The following is a 24,308-nucleotide window of genomic DNA, read 5'->3' as shown; positions in this document are numbered from 1 at the left end:
GAAGCGAGTGTAATGGATCGTCAACACAAGAATGTATCTTAATATATTGAGTGAGGGGGGTAGGGTAGACCTCCTCGATCTCCAGCACCAGAACATATATAATTGAATAAGGTGGCAGAGCAGACCTCATCGAACGCCAGGAGCAGGATGCATAAACTGGGTCAGGGGGAGCAGAGCAGACCTCATCGAACGCCAGGAGCAGGATGCATAAACTGGGTCAGGGGGGGGGGGCGGAGCAGACTTCATCGAACGCCAGGAGCAGGATGCATAAACTGGGTCAGGGGGCAGGGCAGACCTCATCGAACGCCAGCAACAGGAAGCATAAACTGGGTCAGGGGGCAGAGCAGACCTCATCGAACGCCAGCAACAGGATGCATATATTTGGTGAGTAGGGAAGGTTAGAACTCACAGATCTCAAGCACCAAATTCATAAGTTGGTTTAGAGGTGTAGGGTAGAACTCACAGATCGCCAGCACCAGAATAAATATACAAATGGGTTAGAGGAATGGGCAAACCTCACCGAATACCAGCACCATAATACATAAATTGGTGAGGGGGTCAAGGCAAACCTGACCGAATACCAGCACCTGAAAATATAAATTTGTAAAGGGTCAGGGTATAAATCACCAAAAGTCATCACCAAAATACATAAATTAAATGAGGGGGAGGGCATACCTCAAATCAATGCCAGCACCATATTACATAGAGTTGGCGAGAGGGGCAGGGCAAACCTTGCCATTTGCCAGCAACAATGTACATATATTAAATGAGTATCTGTATCAGACACACCAATAAAAATATGGTAGTGGAGGCAAAGCAGAGCTCATCGATCGCCAGCCCAGAATGTATAAATTTGGTGTGGGGGCAGGGTAGACTTCATCGATCGCCGGCAGCAGAATACTTAAATTCGGGGAGGTGGCAGGGCAGACTTCCCCGATAGCCGGCACAAGAACACATATATATGAAAAAAGAGTCATGTTTGCAAAGCATTTAAGTTAAACCCATTCAGCGTGTAGAAGCAATAATTACCTACTGCCCACTTTATTATTTGGATCATAATACCTCCAGTTAATTCATTTTTCGTAGGGGTGACACAATTATATATATAGTATTTTTAACCAATAACCAAAACTTAGTAGGACATAGTAAAGCCGTAGGTCTTTCAAACTATATTAACTGTCAATTAGTACATGGGATAATGTTATTAAGATATTAAAATTGATTAAACTTAACAATATGTTTTAAAAATAGCGGCGTTTAGGGCTGGAGCTCATTTATACCAATCAACTAATTCACTCCTTTTTTATTAAGAATGAAAAAAATAATATTTATTTCAATCGTCAAGGAACATCTTGATATTTCATCTTGATTTTATGAATATAAAATGTTTCTAAAAATTACCGATATGTAATCTATGACTATTTATTTTCATATATTTTAGACATGAATACTATCTTACAATTTTTAAATCGCACATTGCCAGTGCTCAAAATATAATAACATAATTTCTCTTTCTTTTTTTCCTATGAACAGAAATAATATAAATTCCGCATGTTTTAACAAATATTTAACAAACTTGACATAACATTTTATGAGATATAAATACTCTTTTTTGGTAATCAAACAATGCTTTCGCTATATATAAGTAGTAAAAAATAAAACAACAACTGTTGAACGTACGAGTAACTTTATTAACCTTAAAGGGGTGCACTGTAACTAATATAGGCTGTTTTATTATTCCTTCTGTCATTCAATGACGGTTATAAGACAGTAATAAGATATTCCATTCTCTTAATTTTAGGCGTCCTTCCCCATTAACACATTCCTTTGTTATATTTTCAGTCTCAAGTTGGTGTCTGAGAAACAAAAACAGACCAAAAAGTTCCAACATTGAGCCTTAAAAAATCAGCTTGGTGTAATTTGATAGTATTCTTCAGTGTTTGATAGTGGTTCTATCATGCAACAGTCATAATATGAAGTGTCTCATAGATTCTCTCTTAATTCCAGCAATATTCAAGAACTGTGTAATGCAAAGATGATTATGTTTTGAGTGATTATGGAGTGAAAATGTTTCCATATTAAATGTTGTCTTTTTATGTGTAAAACCTCACATGTTATGAATGGTTACAAATACATGTATGCACATTTTGATTCCAAATATATGCACATTTTGATTCCAAAAATTAACCACTCAAGTATTTTAAATTTGGTCTGAAACAGAAATGTTGTCCTTTTGTTTGTTTCTAAACAATAAGTGGTATTATTCGTGTTTATAGTTATCATGTCAATCCAAAAAACAGTTAATATGGTAACCAGAGTCTAGTGTTTTTAGGAAACTGTCACTGTTGTCTAAAAATCTTAGTATTTTCAATGTGACACTTTTTGAGCTTTTCGGCTTCAGTCAATAAAATGTTTTTGTCATTTTTTATTCATTTGGTCATACTGTGTATAAAATTATATCTATGATTTAACCTTTTTAACATTTGCTGACAATGTCATACTTATATTAAACTATTCAGAATTACTAGATGGATATAAAGTCATCTTTTTAACAAATGTCAGGCAAATAAATGCAAATATACTTACATTTTTCTCCTATTTAACAAAAAGCGATGTTTCTTAGCATATTTTATTTATGTTGAATGGTTACCATGGCAACTTTTGTTTTGTTTGCCTTTAATGACAGACAGACAGACAGACAGTTTATTTACTTGCAAATAGTACATCGTCACAACACATACATTCCCAAATACAATTTGTCAACGTGTATGAGCAATGATAATAAACGGTAATAAATTCAAATTACAACATACAAATATGTAGAAAAACACACACAAAAAGCATGGCTTATAAATATAATTAAGTATTGACATTTAGTAAGTTTGATCTTATTTTAAGAGAGTCTTTAACAAAAATACATAGTTTTATAAGTTCCGTTCTGTTAGTTGAATTTATTAACTGGCTATATTAAAATACTAACGGCTTTACAAAATAGTATTTTTACATATATTTCATTCTGAGAGCATCAAAATAAGAGCAGATGCATATAAAGTGAAATTCATTTTCGATATCCAAAGAATTATAGCATTGACAATATTTTTCAGCTCTATGTATGTTATTTCTGGCATATCTACCAGTTTGAATACGAAGTCGATGAACAGATAGACGTAATCGGCTTAAGTAAAATCTTAAACTTCCTGGTAAAATATCTAAGTAAGCTTCATATGCTAAACATGATTTAACTTTTCTATATATATCCAATACGCTTCTATTTTCAACTGTTCTAAACCAATCTTGTTTAAAAGTGTCGTATAATCTGCACTTGAACGCTTCAATGAATACATTTACATCAATATTTAGAACATTATCAAAGACGTGGCTAAAGCCAAAATCATCTAAGATATTTTTAACATTATAAACCTAATTGCGACAACTTTTAGTGCAAAAATTCACAGCTCGGTTATATACTGTTTTGATAATAATAATATAAGTGGTAACAATCTTGAACCAATATTTTAGTATATGTATGTATCTAAGCAAATACAAAGGATATCAGCTTAATTCCCCATATACACATGCATTGCAAGTATAAGTTCTAACTCTCAATAATCGTTTACAAAGTTGTAAGTGAATTCTCTCTATTTCTTTAGATTAAGTAAATCCCCAGACATCTGCTGAGTTGTTTATGATGGAGCCAACAAAGGCGTCAAAAAGTTGACACATAATCCTGGGTTTACAATCAAAATCATTACACTTGTGATATAAAACATTCACTGCCTTAAGGGCTTTTTCAATCAAATGTTCCTGGTTCAAACTAAAATTACCAGTATAATTAAATACAACAGCTAAATAATTAAAATCGTTAACCACTTGTATATCCTGACCATTAGAAGTCCATCGTCCGTTAGGCAAAAGCCCGCCTCTTTTTCGAAACACCATAATTTGTGTTTTATCAGTATATACCTGTAAATACAACCCTAGATCTTCTACAAATAAAGAAAATAATAAAGGAGACATAAATTCTCCTTGGCACTAGCCAACAGCGTAAGAAAAGAAATCAAAATAAGAAGACACTGATTTTACACAAGATTTGACTTTTTGATACATGTCGCGAACATTCTTAGTGTTTTCCTTTGTATTCCACATTTGTACATCTTTAATCATAGTGCATTTCTATAAATATTATCAAAACACTTTATTATATCGAGAAAAATAATATATATATTTTTTTCTCAAACAGATAATTCTGAATTAATGAATCAAGTACGAAAATAGCATCAGTTGTAGATCGCCCTTTTCGAAACCCGAATTGAGCATCCGAAATAATGTTATGTTCGTCACATAATTTATCTATACGTTTATTAATAACAGAGTTAAATATTTTTGATAAACAACTAACTAATGTTATTCCCCTATAGTTATTTACATCAGATTCAGAACCTTTTTTGTGCAGGGGAATAATAATACCTTCAGTCAATTGCTCTGGGAAAACCCCCGAATCTAATATATTGTTAAACAGGTCACAAATATCCGATGATAATAAATCAACGGTTTCAATGAAGTATTCATTTAATAAAAAGTCATTGTTAATTGCTTCACATCTTTTCAATAATCTAACAGCAACTTTAATTTTTTCAACCGAAATAATTTCATCAGGTTCTGGAAAAACTGTATTTGGTTGATTAAAATCAAATTGTTCATTAAAATCCTCCGCTTCCAAGTTATGATTACCAAAATCATTGTTACTTATATTTTCAAATTATTCGTGGAACTCGTCAAGAGGAATTTTATTGGATTTGTTGTATCGATTTAAGAGCACAAAGTATCCGTCGGTTTTTATCAGATTTGCAATTATTAAAAGTTCGAAGTGCCTCTAAATACAAGCGTCTGGCATTTGAACATTCTTGATCAAACCAATTTTTATCATTAACTGTACAAAAAATACATTATCCTTACAACAACAGTCTTCAGCAAACAAAGGGTGGGCTTTATCTCGTATTGTATCAGTAAACATAGTTAACACAGTATTCACCGAACCCTTGTGCGAGCAATCTGCATATTTAACAATAGTATTAAACACTGGTAATTCTGCTATAATCCCTGAACGGAATTGTTTCCGAAAAGATCATTCCATTTATATTTAATCTCTGAATGAAATTCGGCGTCAGTTTATTATTGTTGCATAACAATGAAATATTTAAAGGGGCATGGTCACTCCATTCACTAAATGATTCAATAATAAACTGATTTATCTTAGTAAAATTACGTTCACTTGTTAATAGATAATCAATCACAGAACAATCGTTATGAGACAAAAAAGTGTACTGATATGTATTACCTATGTATTTTATCTTACTATTTATAAAACTATTAATTGTAAAAAGCAACAGTCCATCAGTGAATGAAGACTGTAAATGTTCTTTGACTTACCGTATTGCTAGCTCATTTTTAAAAATTTAAATATACGGCATTTTTGAAATTTCCTTAAAATAAACATTACATTTTTATCGTGAAAAAATTGCTGAAAACATTGTTTAAGCTCTGATATTAAAAATGTGTATTAAATCTATAGAAAATAAACAAAATATGTTGTTTAATATTATCGACTTCATTCAAATATCCGAGGTTTTGAATTTGACCTATTTTGGCAGAAAAATTAATAAAAATGTAAAATTAAAAGGGCCATAATATTCTGTCAAAAACTGATGGATTTTTAAACGATATGCATATTTGAGTTTGTTATGACGTAACCTTTAAAATGATATAGCACTTGACTATACCCCATGAAATTATTTTTCACGTTGTTCTTTTTACCTTTTATTATATACTTGTACTGGCAATTATACAATACTATTTCGTTATGATTCCTAAAAAACAACAACAGTTGTATAGCATGCTTGGAGTACTATGCTCATATAAGCGTTGAGTTCGAAGTTAATGGTCGCTTACATAAGATAATTATTAAAATCGAGCAAATTTGAAACCTGTAATTTCAATTTTCTCGAATACTGCTTCTAGTCGAAAAATTTGATCACATTTACACACATATGAGTATTGTTGGAAGTTAATGCATTATCTCACTGGAATACAGGCCATAAAGTTCTTTGCTGCGGAGATTTTTCAGCAGACCCTTTTCCCACGCTGGCAACTCCACGAATAGGAAAGGCATCGTTTGTTATTTTTTGATTGAATAAAATGCTTAGTAAATAACACGTAATTCAACGGCGGTTTATTCCCATTGAGAAATTTCACTGAGTAATTTCACTTCGATATACAGATATAGAACTGAGTGTAATATCATATGTATCAGAAATTCATTAATATTCAAAGATATTATAAAAGCATGGCTATCCTCCTTTACAACTGTTACTATAATTGGCATGCTCCTCATATTTGGTTATTTTGAATTGATAGTCAACGCGCTCCTGAGATTTGATTTTGGATTGGCTCCGATATCAATATACATACGCCATGTAAGAGTATATAAAGGGTCTAAATAAATATTTTAAATAATTTTTAAAGTAGTAAAAAGCAACTATACGTACCTGATAAGTATCAGTGTGCTGTAGCGTGGGGTGAAATAGATAAATATATTTTGACTTGAGAAAAAAATACAACTGCTAGGTCGTCCTACAAACCGCTCTCAATAGTACTTCTTTGCGCAGCGTAGCAAAATTGGAATGGTATGTGACATGCTGGAAAACTGTACGATCGCCGACTACGGTGAATATAATGACAGACATTCATTAAACATCAAATGAGTTGTCCCTTTCTGATTAGTGCATTTATAAGTTGCAAAATAACTTGATATTATGGGAAGGGAGAATTAGCATCCTATGCAGACAAACAGCGTGTATAGCCTGTGTTACTACGTGCGCACACTTCTCCCTAATATAGATGCTTATCTTTTGCTCTCTGAATGTCAAGTTAAGACAACTTGCAAACTTTATGCAAATTCGATAGCTCCTTATCTGTAGTTGTTTAAAAATGGACCTAATGATCTTAGAAACAATGACATACGTATATGACCATTTCTGTACATATGTACATAGCTTGATGCAGATGGAACATACGTCAATACCAATGACACCACTTGCTGTTTATCTTGATACTAATATACCTTGGTTTTTATTTGGTAAATTATTTACATTTACATTTAGAACACACCACATTGAAGAACCAATTACGGATTTCGTTTACGATTCTGTTAGCATTAATGTTTAAATTAAAAAAAAAGTTGAATTGTCACATTCTTCCATTCCAAATGAATTATGATTGGCATAACTATGTGTACAATTTGATCAAGATGGATATAGCGATTTTCGTGAAAACTTACTAAGCATATTACACTGGTTTCACTTTGAAAATTAAATTACTACGTTATTTAATTAGGGCCAAGACAGTTTCTGTTAAATAAATCATACATTTGTTCAATATTTTGCTACATGTCACTGCAATTTTAAAATCCATTTAGTGAACACATTATATTACTAACCATCTCGTCTATAGTCATCAAAAGCTTTTTTGTATAGGTGACTCTTGGTTCAGCCTGACTAATCTTGTCGTTGGCGCTGCGACTGGGGTAGGAGCCGTCTTTGCTGCGCCAGTTGTGCTTTCGGCTGCTGGGTTTACTGGTGCTGGGGTTGCGCTTGGATCGTTTGCAGCTGCAGTTCAGGTAAAGGAGTTTACCCCTGTGGTATCGGATACTTATAAGATCTTTAAATGTGGTCATCATAATGTTTGAGGTCATCCATTATACATAACAATTGTATCACATCTAATAAAATTATTACACACGAAACATATCATCAACACCTGCATTTCACACAATTTAAACACTACGAACCACCTCATCATTGGCAATCACGATTGACGTATAAATAACATTAGGATTTTAACTCATCGTAACGGTACTAATCCTACGAAAACCAGAAAATGACACTTCGTCTGCAACTACGGTCCACATCCTATGACACATAGATGAAGCTCATAGTCGGCACGAACAGTCCACAAGTTTTTTTATCAAAACGAACTAACGCATCGTTAATATTCTTTGTTGACTTCCTATGAACACTTGGAATTAACTCATTGTTGCCACTATTGTTTCAATCATACTAGGAAAAATAGTTGAATTACATTGAACACATACTACCTGTATTAAAAACCCAATCTAAGTTTACAGTTTTATTCTGCATGGTAATTTAGTCAAAATAAAGTTCAATATAATATAAGCAAAATATTGCAGTATATTCCCGAAATAATTCTCCAGTTTTAATGGATTTATATATTTTGTTTCTTTTGGTGTGTCATCTTTGGTCAAAAACTAGGTTTCTGTGACTTATCGTTTACGAACAGCCGATGTATTTATAAAATGTTCATTTTTTCCTGACACAAATGGATCAGTTTCTAAAGCAAACGAGCAATTTCGTCTTTATTTCGTGAAAAACATTCTAATAAACGGTCCTTACTTAATGTATTAAAGCATAGATTGCGTCTTGAACATATCACAAATAATAATGTCGTCATACGGGATATGACGTCACAATAATAAAAGAAACAAATGTCGTTAAAAATAGTTATATGTTGTCATGATATCATTTTAGTATAACGTCTTCCAATGAATAAAATAAAAACGATCGGAGGTAAATGTTGTTTTAAAAAAATCAGGGTACTTTATTTCTGAAATGCAGGTGGCACAGAAGTGTTATTGCTTTGTGGTACTCAGCTCATCGCTGATTGGGATTGCCAATCTATGCAAATACATGTAAACATGTACATGCATAATAGAAAAATGAAATTTGTAATCTGAATAACATTAATTGTAAACGTAAATGCATATTTTTCCACAATGTCATCGATTTATTATTCAATACATCAGCATATCTGGTTTGTATCAGGCCTAGAGTATCAGGTTGCTGATGAAAACTTTCAAAAGAAGGTAAAATATTAAATTGGATAGATTTGATGTCCTCCATCCAATGCCAGGGTTAATTTAAGCTACGCGACATTTTAACGCGCATTCCGTATAAATATTTACTTTTTAGCAGGCGATCGTAACATTGTAAGTGCTGCAATATAAGGGTGAAATCTTAAGTCTAGAAGAGCGAAATAGCTAGGTCTCAAAAACGATAAATTGCTAAACTGAGTCCTGAGGCCATTTTCAATAAGCATCTTAGTAGCAATTTTGTGAAGTGGAGAATTGTCTTCGGAATTTTAAGAAAACGACAATGTTTGGATAGCAAAAATATAAATATAAGCAAGAAAATGGTCTAAACCATATATGCATATTAATAAATCTGATGAAATGGAGAGGGTATTAAAAATAACCGATGCCAAAAATACGAAATTCTCATTAAATTGAAAATATTCGCTAAGATGCTTTTTAAATACGGCCCCAGAAAACGATTAAACACAAACTAGTTTATAGTTAAACCTGTGTTACCGGGCGTATGAGGTTGCTTATTTTGGTCATTGCATCCCATATTTGTTATGCCCCATTTCAAAGAGTGGTATATTGCTTTGCACAATTCCTGGACCTATGGTTATCAAAATTGACTTGAAGTTTGGGCCTGACCAGTAGATGACCCCTCTTGATTTTGGGTTTCATCGGGTTAAAGGTCAAGGTCACAGTGACCTTTAACACAAAAAAGTTAACAAAGCTTTCTCCCAGAGATTTCTCAATGTCTGGGCCTATGATCATCAAACTTGACATGGGGGTTGGGCCTGACCAGTAGATGACCCCTTTAAATTTTAGGGGTCATCGGGTCAAAGTTCAAGGGTACAGTGACCTTGAATGCAAAAGGTTGTCTGTGTGATAACTTGACACTGCCTGCACCCATGGCCCAAAAACTTTGAGGTCCATGCATATTTCATTCAATTGTCCAAATTATTCTGACAACATGGCGCTCGGGGGAGCATAATGTTTGACAAACATCTCTTGTTTTATTAGTCATTTCATGTAAGTATATAAAAAACATATTAAATGTTTGTTTGTTCTTATATATTGAGAATCAAATTATTACTGCGATTTACGACACAAGTTATAATGGTACCTCATGTTAAAAAAAGTAAATTGATGATTTATCTTTACTTCAAGGAGGAAAACCATTTTCGATATTTTACATGATACAATGAACGAACGAATTTGGGCTGGTTAAAGTGTGTGGAGCCCGGAAATTGAATGGATATACTTGTGGTATATTTTGTTCTTATGTCTGAAGCGTCAGGACTGGAACGGTATCCGAAAGGAATAGCTCCCAAGCATAAAAAACAGTGGTGTTGGGAATTTCGTCCAATGGGCAATAGGAAAATTGTCAAAAGAAGCTGATGTTACGCAGATTAGAGAGTTGTGTTATTAGTATAGTGTCTTTTTCAAATACTCGTTGGACAGATATAAATTAAACAGATCGCATAAATTGATCGAACAGATCGTCTTAATTTTGTTACCATTTACCATATATATATATATATATATATATATATATATATATATATATATATATATATATATATATATAAACGTGTTTGAAGAAAATTCAACAATGTAATGGACATTCTTTGCACATCATTCTTATCTGAAGACAGATATTTTCGGTTCCAAGTGACACTATATTCCTTAGAAGCCGTACCATAATCGTTTATTTGATTCGCACAAGGGCCAGCATTTTATAAAGTAGATGCATAGTGCACACATTTGAACATGTTTGAGATTGTTTGTAATGTGTTACAAACAGCTACTGCTGTAAAGGTACGAATATTTTGTGTACCTGTTCATGTACAATCAAAGACGAACTTTAAATAAACAGCTTATTATTCAAACGCAACATCAAAACGATAATATATCACCATAAAACAAAACGATCGTTGAACGTTGTTGCATCGAAGACACTTGTAACCACCGTCGATAGACCTTTAAACGCAATTACAATTAAAACAACCGGTAAAACATTCTCTATCCTTCTCAAATACATGTTTAAGATAAAATGACCAGAACACGTGTCTTAAATGAGTTTTGTTGAGCATAAATGAAAAGTAATTGTGAGAAAACGGATTTTAAAAAATATATTTTACTTATTATAAGCTAAACCCTATACGTGTTCACGTAATAGAATTAACTTTGTTTTAGCAATTATTGATCACTTTGGGATAATGTTTGGTTAATGTTTATTAAAAAATGCTTACCCCGAGTAAAACCCTATGGTAACGGAACATTTAAAGGTAGTTAAATCAACACGTATTGCGAACAGTACCGTGTCAGTGATATATTTTAGCATATACTATACTTTGCTTTCGTCTCCGTTGCCTAATGGTTAAGGCGTCCGCCTTCAAGTCGGGAGGTTGTGGGTTTATGGAGTACGCAGTTCTGGTTTAACCCTCGAAAGTCGTACAACGTGTATCGGTTCTTTACATCAAGCACGTAAAAACACCAAGGGGTTTCTCCGAAGAAAGCTAAGGTCTCGAAACCGGACTTTCTCTATCCCACCACTGTCCCTTCTGTGTGCTGTCCCTTCAGCATAAACAAAGGACCCTGTTGGAAATAAGTGCCGTCATTTGTCATTAGTTAACTGTTTTACAAAGATTTAATACTACAATATCATTCCGCATGTCTGTAACATAACATAATATCTTAATTGGTATTAATCCAGCAGGTCATGCGTTTACTTCTCTTTTTTATAAAACAGATTATATGAATAAAGTTATCATTTCCCATTTGAATCATAAAAGGAAAACTAGATAGTTGTTATAGAACTGTAACAAATCATTCTCACAAAGTTTGTCACAAACAGGAACTGTCGTCATGGACATTTTACAATAGTCTAACGTCATCTTTAATCTCAAATAGTGTTGTAACGTCAACATTTAAAAAAAAGAACCGCTAAATTATGTAAAAGTGTTTATGTTTTTAATCTTACTAGATATAATCTCATTTTAAACGCAATTAAATCGAACTGATATAGGTTTGGCCGTTTAGTTATCCCGGATACTCTGCAATGAATGTAACGCGGAAAATGGAGTTGTTTTGTTCAGCTTAAGGTTATCGGGTCAGCAGCTGCGCAGGTGAATCAGAAAGGTCGTCTATATTTATTTTATGTTCTGTTGACGATGCAAGCTTATTGTGTTTATTTCAATATCTTACGCGATTGGAAAATCATCGTTATAATATTTTATAACAAAACAGAACAGAACAGAATGTTTATTATCTTATGCATAAACAGCATATCTATATATTTAGGCATAACGTCAAGAAATGAACAAATAAATAAACACGATAATGAATGCATGTGCAAAGGTAACGAAAACATTCAAGTCAGTGCATGATAGTTAACATACATCAAATAAGCTTAGAGGAATATGTTAAAAAATACAATTTACAGGACTGTGTGTTATTAAGTTATACTATTTATCAAATTAAGACGTTTAATAACACATTTACACAAGAAATAAGATATACTGTTTAGAATCGTCTTATTTCTAGTTGACAGTAAAACAAGATACAGACATACTATCTTCATTAGCCTTTTACAATCATTATACATATAGCCAATAGCCACCAAATGGTACGTGTACAAGTTGGTCATTGGTCAAGGAAAGAGCAAATATAGTTAAAGTGACATTCAAAATCAATGCATTCACATGTATAACAAACATAAATTTTGACTGATCAATCTTAATCGTTTTACTAAATAATGAATTTATGGAAATACTTACTACTGATAACAAGAGTGTAACCGTGAATTGGAAAGCTGAAAGCGCAAAATTAAATGTATGGTGAATTCTAAAAGATTTACTGTGGTCTTTTATAGTCTCATTAGTTAGAAATTCTGTGTTTAACGCTCATGCCTTTCAAATAAAACTCGATATCCTTCATTTGAAACATTGTATTTAACATTTACTCATCCTTTTTGAAATATTAAAACCATATTATTAATTGTGGTAAATCTTATTTGGGAGTAAGAGTGCATCGTTAAGAACTTATTACTGAAAATTCTAGGAAATTCACACGTATTGAGCATAAGTGAGTTGAACCAACTAATGATTCGGGCTCTGTTTTTGAAGGCAATAACATAACAAAGCACATGTTATCATTAAACATCTCAGTTAAACGATTTTTGCAGGGATCGCTGCCGCCTCTTTGTAAAACAAGCAAGGAATGACTATTCTGCCTTTAATAGAAGCTCTTGAGTGAGAGCGGCGTACAAAGCACGAGTTCCACCGAACAACTATGTTTCGCAAACTGAAGTAACCACATAAAGCAACACTTTTCACAAAGTTGTGTGACAGGTGAATTGTTTTCAAATGTAAGTTGAAAATATATAATTTTCGATATGGAACAAACGTTAAATTTCATATTATTCTCTTCGCGGAAGTATTTCAAGTGTTTGCGTGTGTCATGTTTTGTTCTTAAATGTAGTTATAAAGACGTATTATTCACAGGTTTAATTAGTATTAATTATTGAATGTCGCTTATGTTTTATGACATCCTGCGTGCGTATAATGCTTATGTTTTATGACATCCTGCGTGCGTATAATGCTTAGGTTTTATCATTTCTTATGATTGACGTTACGCACAACATGAACAGAGACAAAATTAGGTTTCCACCCTTGATTTATATCATGTACTCGTTTGTATTACTCCAATTAGCTGTATGTTGTAGTTTTAAATTAGGTTGGTAGCTTATTTATACCACATTTATAAAGAAGTTCATCCACTTACTTTTAAATATTTTTTCAATGATAAATTTGAGTGCCGTCGGTCGATGTGACATTTATGGGATTTGTAAAACAATACAGATATAGTAGCTGAAACATCTGTCCCCGGTTTGTACTTGCACGTTTCAACCGACAATCATACCACAATGCTGTCAGCTTAATGCAAGTGTTTAAATTTATTAGCCTACACAAAACATATTTGCCACTGATAATTAATTTTCAAGTCAATGCGTTTCCACAATTAATGAGGGTTTCTACTTCAAAACAAGTATTAGTTTTGTAAAAGTGTACATAACTTTTATATCAGCGATGGTTTGCCAGCTTGTGCAGCTTCCCGTCTCGTATTCAAAGCACGTTGAGTCTAGTTCAGTTAAACAGCCACCAGCCTAGTCACATTGATTGTTGTGAGAGGAATACACATCATGCACAATTATAGTTACTGTTAAAATTAACAGAAGCCTGTTTCGGACAGACGCAACATAATTATTAATTTAGTTGTTTAGTAGCTAGTCGTTTCTCATTATATATGAATAAAAAAGCTGATTGACTAATACATAATAAAACAAAATGTGCTGAAAATAACATTTTCCTGATATTTTGTTTCAAATCCTTCTGAAATATTGGGTACAAAACCACTCCCACTCATTTTCATGTTCGGGAAAAAATAAGAATGATCAATTCCAGATGAAGCACGCCGGATCGCCAGCTGTGTGATTCACATGAATATTGGATTGTAACGAGGCTCAACGTGTTAATAGCACAGGTCGTGCGTTACTGCTCTGTTTATAATCATCTTGACAGCTTAATGGCTCATAGTCTTTAAAATAATTTAAAATTTAGTACGTTACCACCAACAACAAAAAAAAAACATTGATACAAAGAAAATATACGTAGTTAGGCTTGCATAATTGGAGATCCACAATTTAGCATGCCATTTAGTTAAAATAATATCTTTACCATTAGCTATTGCAAAGGGAATTATTAGTTGGTAACACAATAAAAACTCTTTGAAGCTGTAGCTTTCAATTTAACGTTTAAGTGAACAACGTGTTTCACTTATATATGTTCATAAAATATGAGATGCCAATTCAGCACTTCAATGAAAGAATAGCTTTTCACTATACTATTTCATCATCCAGTAGTTTTAAAAGTCGTTTAAAATAAAGTGATCTTCTTTACAAATGGTGTCGACCCCATTGGGATGTATGTTAATTGAGCGTTACTTTCACTTTACCTTTCACAGCGTATATCCGTTAAGATCAAGCAATGATCCATTCCCTTTTCATGTTTCCAATTGCTGGAGTTCATGTACCTTTTAGTTAGATGCAGACAAGTCCTGGCCTGCATATTTGCAAAAGAATGTTTAACTAATATAAGAATGAGGCGTTGTTTATTTGCGAAAGGGTTTTTAAAAGTTATTCATATTGACGCATGAATTTTGGTCACCGTTGTTTTTCAGAAAATCATAGGTGTTGTTACTCCCTCGTGTATTTCCCCCTTTTTTAAAAACCAAACCCCATAAGATAAGTTATATTAGCTCAACACATCAGTTTATATCAATGTAGATCCAAAACCAAATGTTTTTGTTCTTAACCACTATCACAGCAATAGTTTCACTTATTATTTTTTAAGATTATACTAAATTACCACTAAACAATCAGTAGCTAGAGAAGTCCAGCGAACACCATATCTGTTACAGTTTCGGATGTTTATAATGTGTAGTAGAAATGATAGAATTAATATCTACATTGTATGGCAAATAAAATGTATGGCATATAAGGTGTGTTAAAATTTGTTTTCTTTTTGTGTACATAATACAAAATACAAATTCGAAACAACCTATTGCGCTACTACACAATTGCATACTCAAATACTACACCAGACACCCTGCCTGGTTCGAAATTGACATGGATATTATACCATCTTTGTATGGATAACTCGTGCACGAAAGAGACTCAGATTGTAAAATAAGGCCACTGGATCCATCTGAAAGCCAGCCACAGCTGCACATCTGCATTCCTTGTATTCACGCCTCCAAAAGCTGGGCAGGGGTGCAATCGTGAGGCCATAGTCAGTGCATCTTCTAGACGCCTCGGCAAACGTTAACGTGTAAAATCCGTTGACGCCTTCTTTCAATGTTACTGAAAGCAGAGAAAAAGGACGATGTGCTTTATGTTTTGATATGTTTTTGTTTTATTTTATATAAACGGACTACGATATTTATAAGAAACTCATACTGTAGAACTTCATTTAAAAAAGCAACACGAAATGCCTGATCACATGTACAAAGGAAAGTGTCTGTAAGTGTATGTATTAATTATCGTGATTGTTTAACTATTATGTGTGTGCCGTGTAAACAAATCTCCTTTTTGTTTCAATACAGACACACACTTTCAACAAACAGTGGCATTACTTATTACAATTGTACTTTGCGGTGGACAACACCACTTTATAATAAGTAGCTTATATAAAAAGTGTTAAAAAACACGAGCACACGCTCAAAGGGACATATTTAAAGATTTAAAATAACATCAATCATTATTTTTAACGGTAATGTTTATATTTAGTGAATTTGAATCGAGTGGAACATCTAATTTCAGTCGACTTTACTCATCAAGGAAAAAACGGCCTCAGAGTTTTTGCGACTTGATTTCTCGTCAATCATACAATACAATCCTAGCTTTAAATTACGTTTAGAAGATACGCGCGGTTAGAAATGCAATTCTCTCAAGAGTGATTGATCAACTACCAGTGATTGGCAAACAAGCAGTGATAGGTTAACCACCAGGGATAGGTCAACAATTAGTGATAGGTCAACAAGCAGTGATAGGTCAACAATTAGCGATAGGTCAACAAGCAGTGATAGTTCAACATTTAGCGATAGGTCAACAAGCAGTGATAGTTCAACAATTAGCGATAGGTCAACAAGCAGTGATAGTTCAACATTTAGCAATAGGTCAACAAGCAGTTATAGTTCAACATTTAGCGATAGGTCAACAAGCAGTGATAGTTCAACAATTAGCGATAGGTCAACAAGCAGTGATAGTTCAACACCTAGCGATAGGTCAACAAGCAGTTATAGTTCAACATTTAGCGATAGGTCAACAAGCAGTGATAGGTCAACACTTAGCGATGGGTAAACAAGCGTGCATGGGTAAACAAGCAACGAATTATTTACAAGCAGTGATAGGCTTACAAGCACGGATAGGTCAACAAAGAATGATAGGTCTTATGGAACATATCTGTATGACGTAAGCGGGAAATTTGACGTGGTACTTTCCCCGAATTTCATAAAGTTTATTGCAAAACCAAATGCATCTACTGGTTTTGATTTAAATCAAATTCTGAAAATCGGACATGCTGCAATAAATGTTGAATCGTAAAATTAAATATGATTAAATACCTGGGAAGCAAATTATCGGTCCTTGACTCCAGACTCCGTCCGTTCCACAGGTTAAAGTGATGGTTGCAGGTCTTTTTGCAGTGAATCCTTCCTTACATCGCATCTTTAATTTGCCTCCAATTGCATTTACATTACCGAGAATGACGGTGCTGTTCGAAATTGATAAAGGGGAACATTCTCAAAAATGAATGTATCTTTATTGGTTGTTTGGAGAAGAGAAACAATGTAGGAGCACACACTTTCCAATCAAGTCAGCTAAATGTGAAGCATGTTTAAGCGTAAGAATATTGATTCAAGTTGAATTAAATTCTTATTTGTGCACTGGATAACATGCCTTGTACATGTATTATATGCATTTATAGTTAATGTATCAACTCGAAACAAATCAAGCACACGTTTAAATGCGGTAAACTTGAACTCCTAATTTACAAACAAAGTTAATGCATTGCATTTCCACTTGATGTAAGGCGGATTTATTGCTTTGGAGGACCTATGGTATGTGCGCATTACGAACATTATAAATTCTATATTGACGTTCAGTAAACGACTGCTATTTTCACGAAATATCAACATTCTATTATCTGAACAAGCTATATTGCTTATCTTAAATATTATTTCATGCCCTTTTTGACTTTTGTCTTACCTTTAATTTTACATTTGTTCTTCTGAATAATGCATATATGTCCTGGGTTACACGAGTGTGTGCCGCAATCTACATGGTCCTGCAAAATAGATAAATAAGTTCTATGTTATCTCGATATGTTTGTTAAATGTTGCTTAACTTTACTTCCAGAAAATGGACTATTGTTTATTATTAAGGCAAGATATCGTTTCGTCCCATGATGCGGCTGTATCATATTCAAATAAGTATTTATATCTTCTTCATTATTTATTTCCTTCATACCAAATTTTACATAATTTCGAGCGTATCATACCACGTGTATTACCCACGATACGTAATTATAAATTTGTTATTTGTTTTTGATGCCGACCAAGAGAGAATACCTTAGGACGTATGCTCTAAAGTTATTACAAAGGCTGATTTATTTACAAAATTCAAAGCGTTTCATTGTATGCATCCTCATGAGTATATAAGTTCCACATGTTGTTACATTTATCGAGAATTAATGATTTTAAAATTGTACATGTTTGCCAGGGGCCTGACTTCCGTAAACCAATTAAAATTAAAACCATTTGCTTACGTTAATACCCGAAGTGAGAATTGTACATTACTAGTTCATTATTTTGTTTAAACACTTATGTGTTATGTTGAAAATGTTATATTTGAGCGATTTTCAATTTAAAACGAAGACAAAGGAGTATCTAAACAATTGAAATCATAACTGACCTTCATGTCATAAGTTATGACTCATCACTGACAATGTGTCATCGTATTGTAAATAGCGTGTTTTTGATTTTTTCTGAAGGATGAAATAAATTTACGCAATTATAACATTCGGTTTTCATTGACATTAATTTGGCATTACTACAGCTGACTATTGACATGCATGTTAAAGAACAAAGGCATAAACTATGGATCAAGACAGTTGCAGGAAATTACTTTGTTTGGAGGGTCGGGGACGTGGCTCACCCATCAAACATTAGACTGACTTTCAAGAAAACAAAGCCCAAGTATCAATTCTGTCTCAAAACAGTGGCAAAAAACTTTAGTACAACATTAGAAACTGTTTATTTAATTTTAAGCATTATTAAGTTAGTTTAATTATTTTTAATATTAAATGTTTGTTTCTTCCTGAATGATTTTGTTGCAAGCAATTTTTCGATCATTTCTGGCCTAGTTTTGGAAGTAATATATTTTTCTAATTCGAACATTGCAGAATACCGCTTAGTGTTGGTGATTGGTCTGTGTTGTAATTATATGATTCATCTCAGCGTTATATGATAAATATCTAGGGCATGTGTGCCTTGATTACAGACAATTACATGATTTGAACAGAATATCAAATATATATATTTATATACAAACATACCTAATGCAATCTCCTATTTCTTAAGTTATATAGGTTGTAGTTAAACGCTCAACGTTTCATATATGTGTGTGCAATAATATAGATCCAATGCCTTACGACATGGCATACCCCGAGCCAACAAGTATGATCTTAACAATGTTTTGAAATGGCAGTTCACGCTATAACTACAAATAAAAAGCACACTTTAAATTGATAATGAACATTTAGTTGATAGCCATGTTTTTCACTAACTCTAATTTAGTTTAATATAAACCTTAGACAACAACTTTATAAGCAATTATGGTATAGAAAACAATTGTAAAACATCGCTGTGGTTGTCAACCATATTCCACGAGAAACTTTGCTGTATCCGTGTAAGGCCTGACTGCGATAGGAATAAATTTTCTTTTGTACCAAATACAAATATATAGATATATATATCTCTATATATATATATATACTGCGAACCGACCCTGAGTACACGAGTACAAAATAGAATTACCCTGTATCAAAAGAGCATACCAACTGGACATCTTGTCGCTGTGATATCAATATTGATATATTTAAGATAATTGAAAAACCTCAATCTTCGCTTTTCGCCTTTACATAATTTGTATGTATTGTATTTGTTCTATATAAAACACTTATGTACATGTTTGTATTCTGTATTATATATAATAGTTTATACATTTGACCTTTCAGTGGACGCAAGCCAAATGTAGAAGAGAACAAACATTTATTTCATAAAACATAGCAACTTTCTCAAAGGGTAGTCTGCAGTGAATATTTATTTTAAATAAAGCTTATTACCTTTTGCGTTGGTTTTATCTAGTATAATAGACCTCTTGCTTTAGTCGAAACAACGTCAGTACAAGACTCTAGGTCCAATTCGCATAGCTTGAACATTTTGTGGTAGTTCACGGCCGTGCAAGAGGAGCGAAATTTACATTCATCCAAGCATTCGTCGAAGCTTACATCTCCTACCCAAACTGTCGGACTCTTGATATTAATTTTGCCGTTCATTCCTATTCCATTACCTTTATTTATTTCGAATATTTGTCCTTTAATTAAACCAAAATATTGTAAGAGTATTATATGCACAGTTAAAAAAGATATATAAATGCTCATTTCCAAAGAAATACTTGATCGAATCTCAATGTATTTTAAACACATTCCAAGGCTTCCCGTTCCATGAAGCTCTTTAAGGTTTGAACCAAACTGTTCCGTGTATCCTGTGTAGCATACTTTACAAACCTTTTTAATTATATATTAAACATGTATAGTTATGAGTAAACTCGCATCGTGGTTTTGTCAGATATCGCATGCAGCAGAAATATAGGTTTATACTTGCACGCTTTTACAGACACTCATTCAACAGTGTTGTTAGCTTTACGCAAAAGTTCAAACAAATTAGCCCACTCACAAAATATTAACCTTTGATCATTAATTTTAAATTGCATACGTTTCCACTGTTAATGATGTTTTCTACTACAAAACAGGTAATTGTTTTGTCACAACGAAGATAGCATTTCTATCAGCGATGGTTTGCCAGCTTGTTCTATGTCATAAATACAGACACTAGTCTGTACAAAGTGATTGATTTGTAAGGAATACTAACCAGCCAAACAAAAAACAGTAACTTTAAAATTAACAGATGTCCATTTGATACAGACGCTGCACTAGTATTTTAATTTCAAGGGTATTGACGTTTCTGTGAAACCCTATGTATACAGAAGCTAATTGACTCATAAATAATACAGCACAATGTGCCGATAAGAATTCCTTATATTGATAATTAGTTTGAGGTTATTCTGCAATATTGGTTACAAAACTACTAGCACTCAATTTCTTTAATCCCAAAATTCCCATTTCAGCTTTATGCAAATGCCGTTTTGTCATAAATGCTTTCCTCTTCTCTCGTGTAAGTCAAGTAAACAATAGTATATTGACGCATTTATGTTCAGGACAAAAAAGTAATGATCTATTCTTCTTTTCGTGTTTCCAATGCCGGAGGTCGCCAACTCAAGTACCATTTTCTTACGATGCAGACAAACACCGGCCTAAATTTTTGCGAAAGAAGGCTAAATTGATAAATGATTTAGGCGTTGTTTTTTTACGAAATGTGTTTGGAAGTGATCTATATTGACTTTTCTTTATTGAATCTCATTCGTGACGCGAATTCCCCGTTTTTTGCAGAAAATCACGTGTATTTTTCCCGCTTTTCAATATCTTGAATAAAGTATTGAGCGGTTGATTTTATTTTTATTTTTTTGTGTTGTTTATAATCAGACTGAATATAACGTATACTCTGTTTTGTGCATTATTGCAAATAAATGATATCAAGTTTCACATGAATACTGTTACTTTTAAAAGAAAAATGCGAGACTTTATTGTTTCTATAAATTTATTTTCATGTATAAATATGTATCCGTGCAGTTTAGCTGAACGAATGTCATACGTTGGTATCGATAACTGAAAATCGTTCAGGCGATTTCCTTACAAAATATGTTATTTAACATAATAGATTCCCAAAAGACATACATTTAACAACTAACAGCTCGAGAGCTGAGGGGACATTATGTTGGAAAGAAGTTGATATCCGTTGCATAATTCCAACGTTAATTTCAGCTAGGTACACTACATTTCAACAAGCATTCAATAAAAATATTTACTATCAAGCAGGCGATCCAAACAATCGGAAGAGCTAAAACATGTGGTTGAACTCTTGATGATAATAATGGTATCTCATGTTAAAAAAGCCATTTGACAATTTTACTTAAATACTTCAAAGAGGATATTTTCAAATAATTTGCAAGATATCATGTATGATTGGGTTGTTTAAAGTGTGTGGAGACCAGGAATGGAATACGAGTACTTGTGGTTTGTTGTTTTTCAAACAATGTCGGATAGTTTTATTCATTTCGGTTATAGTTAATCTTTGACTCGTTTGCTAGTGTAAATCGTTTAGTAACATTCATCAATTGAATGAAGTTTTATAAACGCATTTATGTTTCCAACAAATACAGTTAATGCACGAAACTACTTTTAATTGAACAGGGCATCAATACATGACCAAGTTACTAGGCCGCCATTTATTGAATGAACATCTAAAAGGTCGAACGTGTTAGCAAAACAATTGCGGATAATCATTGGATGAAAACATTTTTCCTAGTTGTATATATGTTTTCATGATGCACGGATATTCTGTCATCCCTCACTGTCAGTGACCAGTCTGATTCGCTTGAGGACATATTTGTTTTCCAGGTAAAGAGTGAAAATCACGCTAGGTGTTAGTAGGATACTAATCCTAATTCTGTAATTTAACTATTGTGTCAAATTTCCGGGAGGTTCGTATTACGTATAACAACGAAAAACAGTTCAAACAGATAGTTGAACGATGATTAAACATCGAATTTATGTTCGACGAGTTATTTTCGTCTGCTATTTGTTTGGTATGAAAGCAATTGTTCGAACATTCAGCTTCAAAGTTCAAGAAACGTTTAAAAACACGGAAATGCCATTTTTTACATAAACGGGAAGTTGTTTCCAAATATATTTTTATTCAAACTTATGCAATCTTTTTTGAATATTTAATTAATTTTTACAACACAGTCACTTTCTGGTAAGTGTTAAGTTTTGATCAAGGAAAATTAACTTGAATGTGTTTTACAAATAGTTATGAAAGTTGATATTGCCATTCTTTAGTTTGCATTGAAATTATCAATCGACATTTTCACTGTTGTTTTGTCACCGATAAACTTGCGTATCTCATCGAAAAACATAAAAGAAATAGAACATAACAATAAACATCACAACACATATTTTCAAATTAACATTCTCATCAACTGCGAAGTGTCAAATTTATTGATCTTCCAATTTTCATTCCAAAAGTTAAGAATAACACAAAGAATGTTTGCATTTCATTAATACAATAAATAGAGAAAAGAAGCAACAAAACACTTAAAATAGTATATGAAAAGTAAAACAAAAACAATTTCGCAGAAATAACTCCATTAAGACTCAACATACGTCATCCGGATTATCACAAGTGTAGTGTCTTATTTTACGAAGTAAAATATTATAGTCAATATTCAAATGGTTATATTGACTGCCATTTGTGATGCAGTATTAGTCATTTTGAAGCCCCAAAATACTTTAATACAATTCCCTACAGACTGCAATAACGTTTTAATAGAAATTGTTGTACTATTTTCAACACTATACAAACTGCAACTATCGTTTTTTAGGGAATTGTTGTATGTTCTACAATACTATACAGACTATTATTATCGTTTTGTAGGGAATTGTTGTATGTTCTACAACACTATACAGACAATAAGTATCGTTAAATAGGGAATTGTTGTATGCTCTACAATACTATACAGACTATTATTATCGTTTTAAAGGCAATTGTTGTATGATCTCCAATACTATACAGACTACAATTATCGATTTAAAGGGAATTGTTGTATTCTCTATACTTCTATACAAACTACAATTATCGTTTTATAGGGAATTGTTGCATGATCACCAATCTATTCAGACATCAATAATGTTTAAATGGGACTTGTTTTATGATCACCAATCTATTCAGACCTCAATGATGTTTTAAAGGGAATTGTTGTATGATCTCCAGCCTTGTTGAACTGAAAGTGAAATAGAAAAAAACAGTTATACATATTTATTTACAAGTGTGAGGTTTAGGCGATACACGCTAATTTAAGCCCCCCCCCCCCCAAAAAAAGACTCGTGTTCCAGTGAACTCGTGATTCACTGACCGCTTCAAGGTGGTAATTCAAGCATTGATCAGTAAAGCCCTTTTGGAGTGTGGTGTCTGTATTCCTTTATTTGTTTTTTATACGTTTGTGTATCTCGTTCATTATTCGGTCCCTTGCCTTGTGCCTTTAAACAGGGCTAACTTTAAATTTTGCGACTATTAGACTTGCTCCTGTAGTCCTCTTTGTATTAATCAAACAGTCATAAACTAATTTTAAAATTATTGTTCGTAATAGCATAAAAAGAACAACGATTACATTCTTTTAGTACATAATCAAAACAAAATTCAATACTCACATTTCGGCGGTGGAGGCTTTCTTATAGAAACTGAAACAGAATGGTAACTGTTTTTGAAGAAATATTTTTTGACTATACATTTTCATTAATTATAAATCGTGTTTTTGCTTTCAATCTTAAATTTATCAGCCAAGTTGAAGCACAGTAACGTT

The 24,308-nt window shown here is 32.9% G+C and overlaps 1 protein-coding gene across 1 annotated transcript; it reads left to right on the top strand.

Annotated features, from left to right (window-relative positions):
• The first annotated feature begins 263 nt into the window (after nt 1-263).
• Nucleotides 264-16,850, top strand: LOC128204955 (dentin sialophosphoprotein-like). Its single transcript, XM_052906353.1, has 3 exons — nt 264-384; nt 7,533-7,656; nt 16,463-16,850. Exons 1-3 carry the CDS (start codon nt 264-266, stop codon nt 16,848-16,850), a joined length of 633 nt encoding a protein of 210 aa, XP_052762313.1.
• Nucleotides 16,851-24,308: the final 7,458 nt, after the last annotated feature.

The sequence above is a fragment of the Mya arenaria genome, chromosome 10 (assembly GCF_026914265.1).
Source record: "Mya arenaria isolate MELC-2E11 chromosome 10, ASM2691426v1".
Lineage (NCBI taxonomy): Eukaryota > Metazoa > Mollusca > Bivalvia > Myida > Myidae > Mya > Mya arenaria.
The sequence above is the reverse complement of the archived record's forward strand: the minus strand, read 5'-3'. Positions and strand labels throughout refer to the sequence as shown.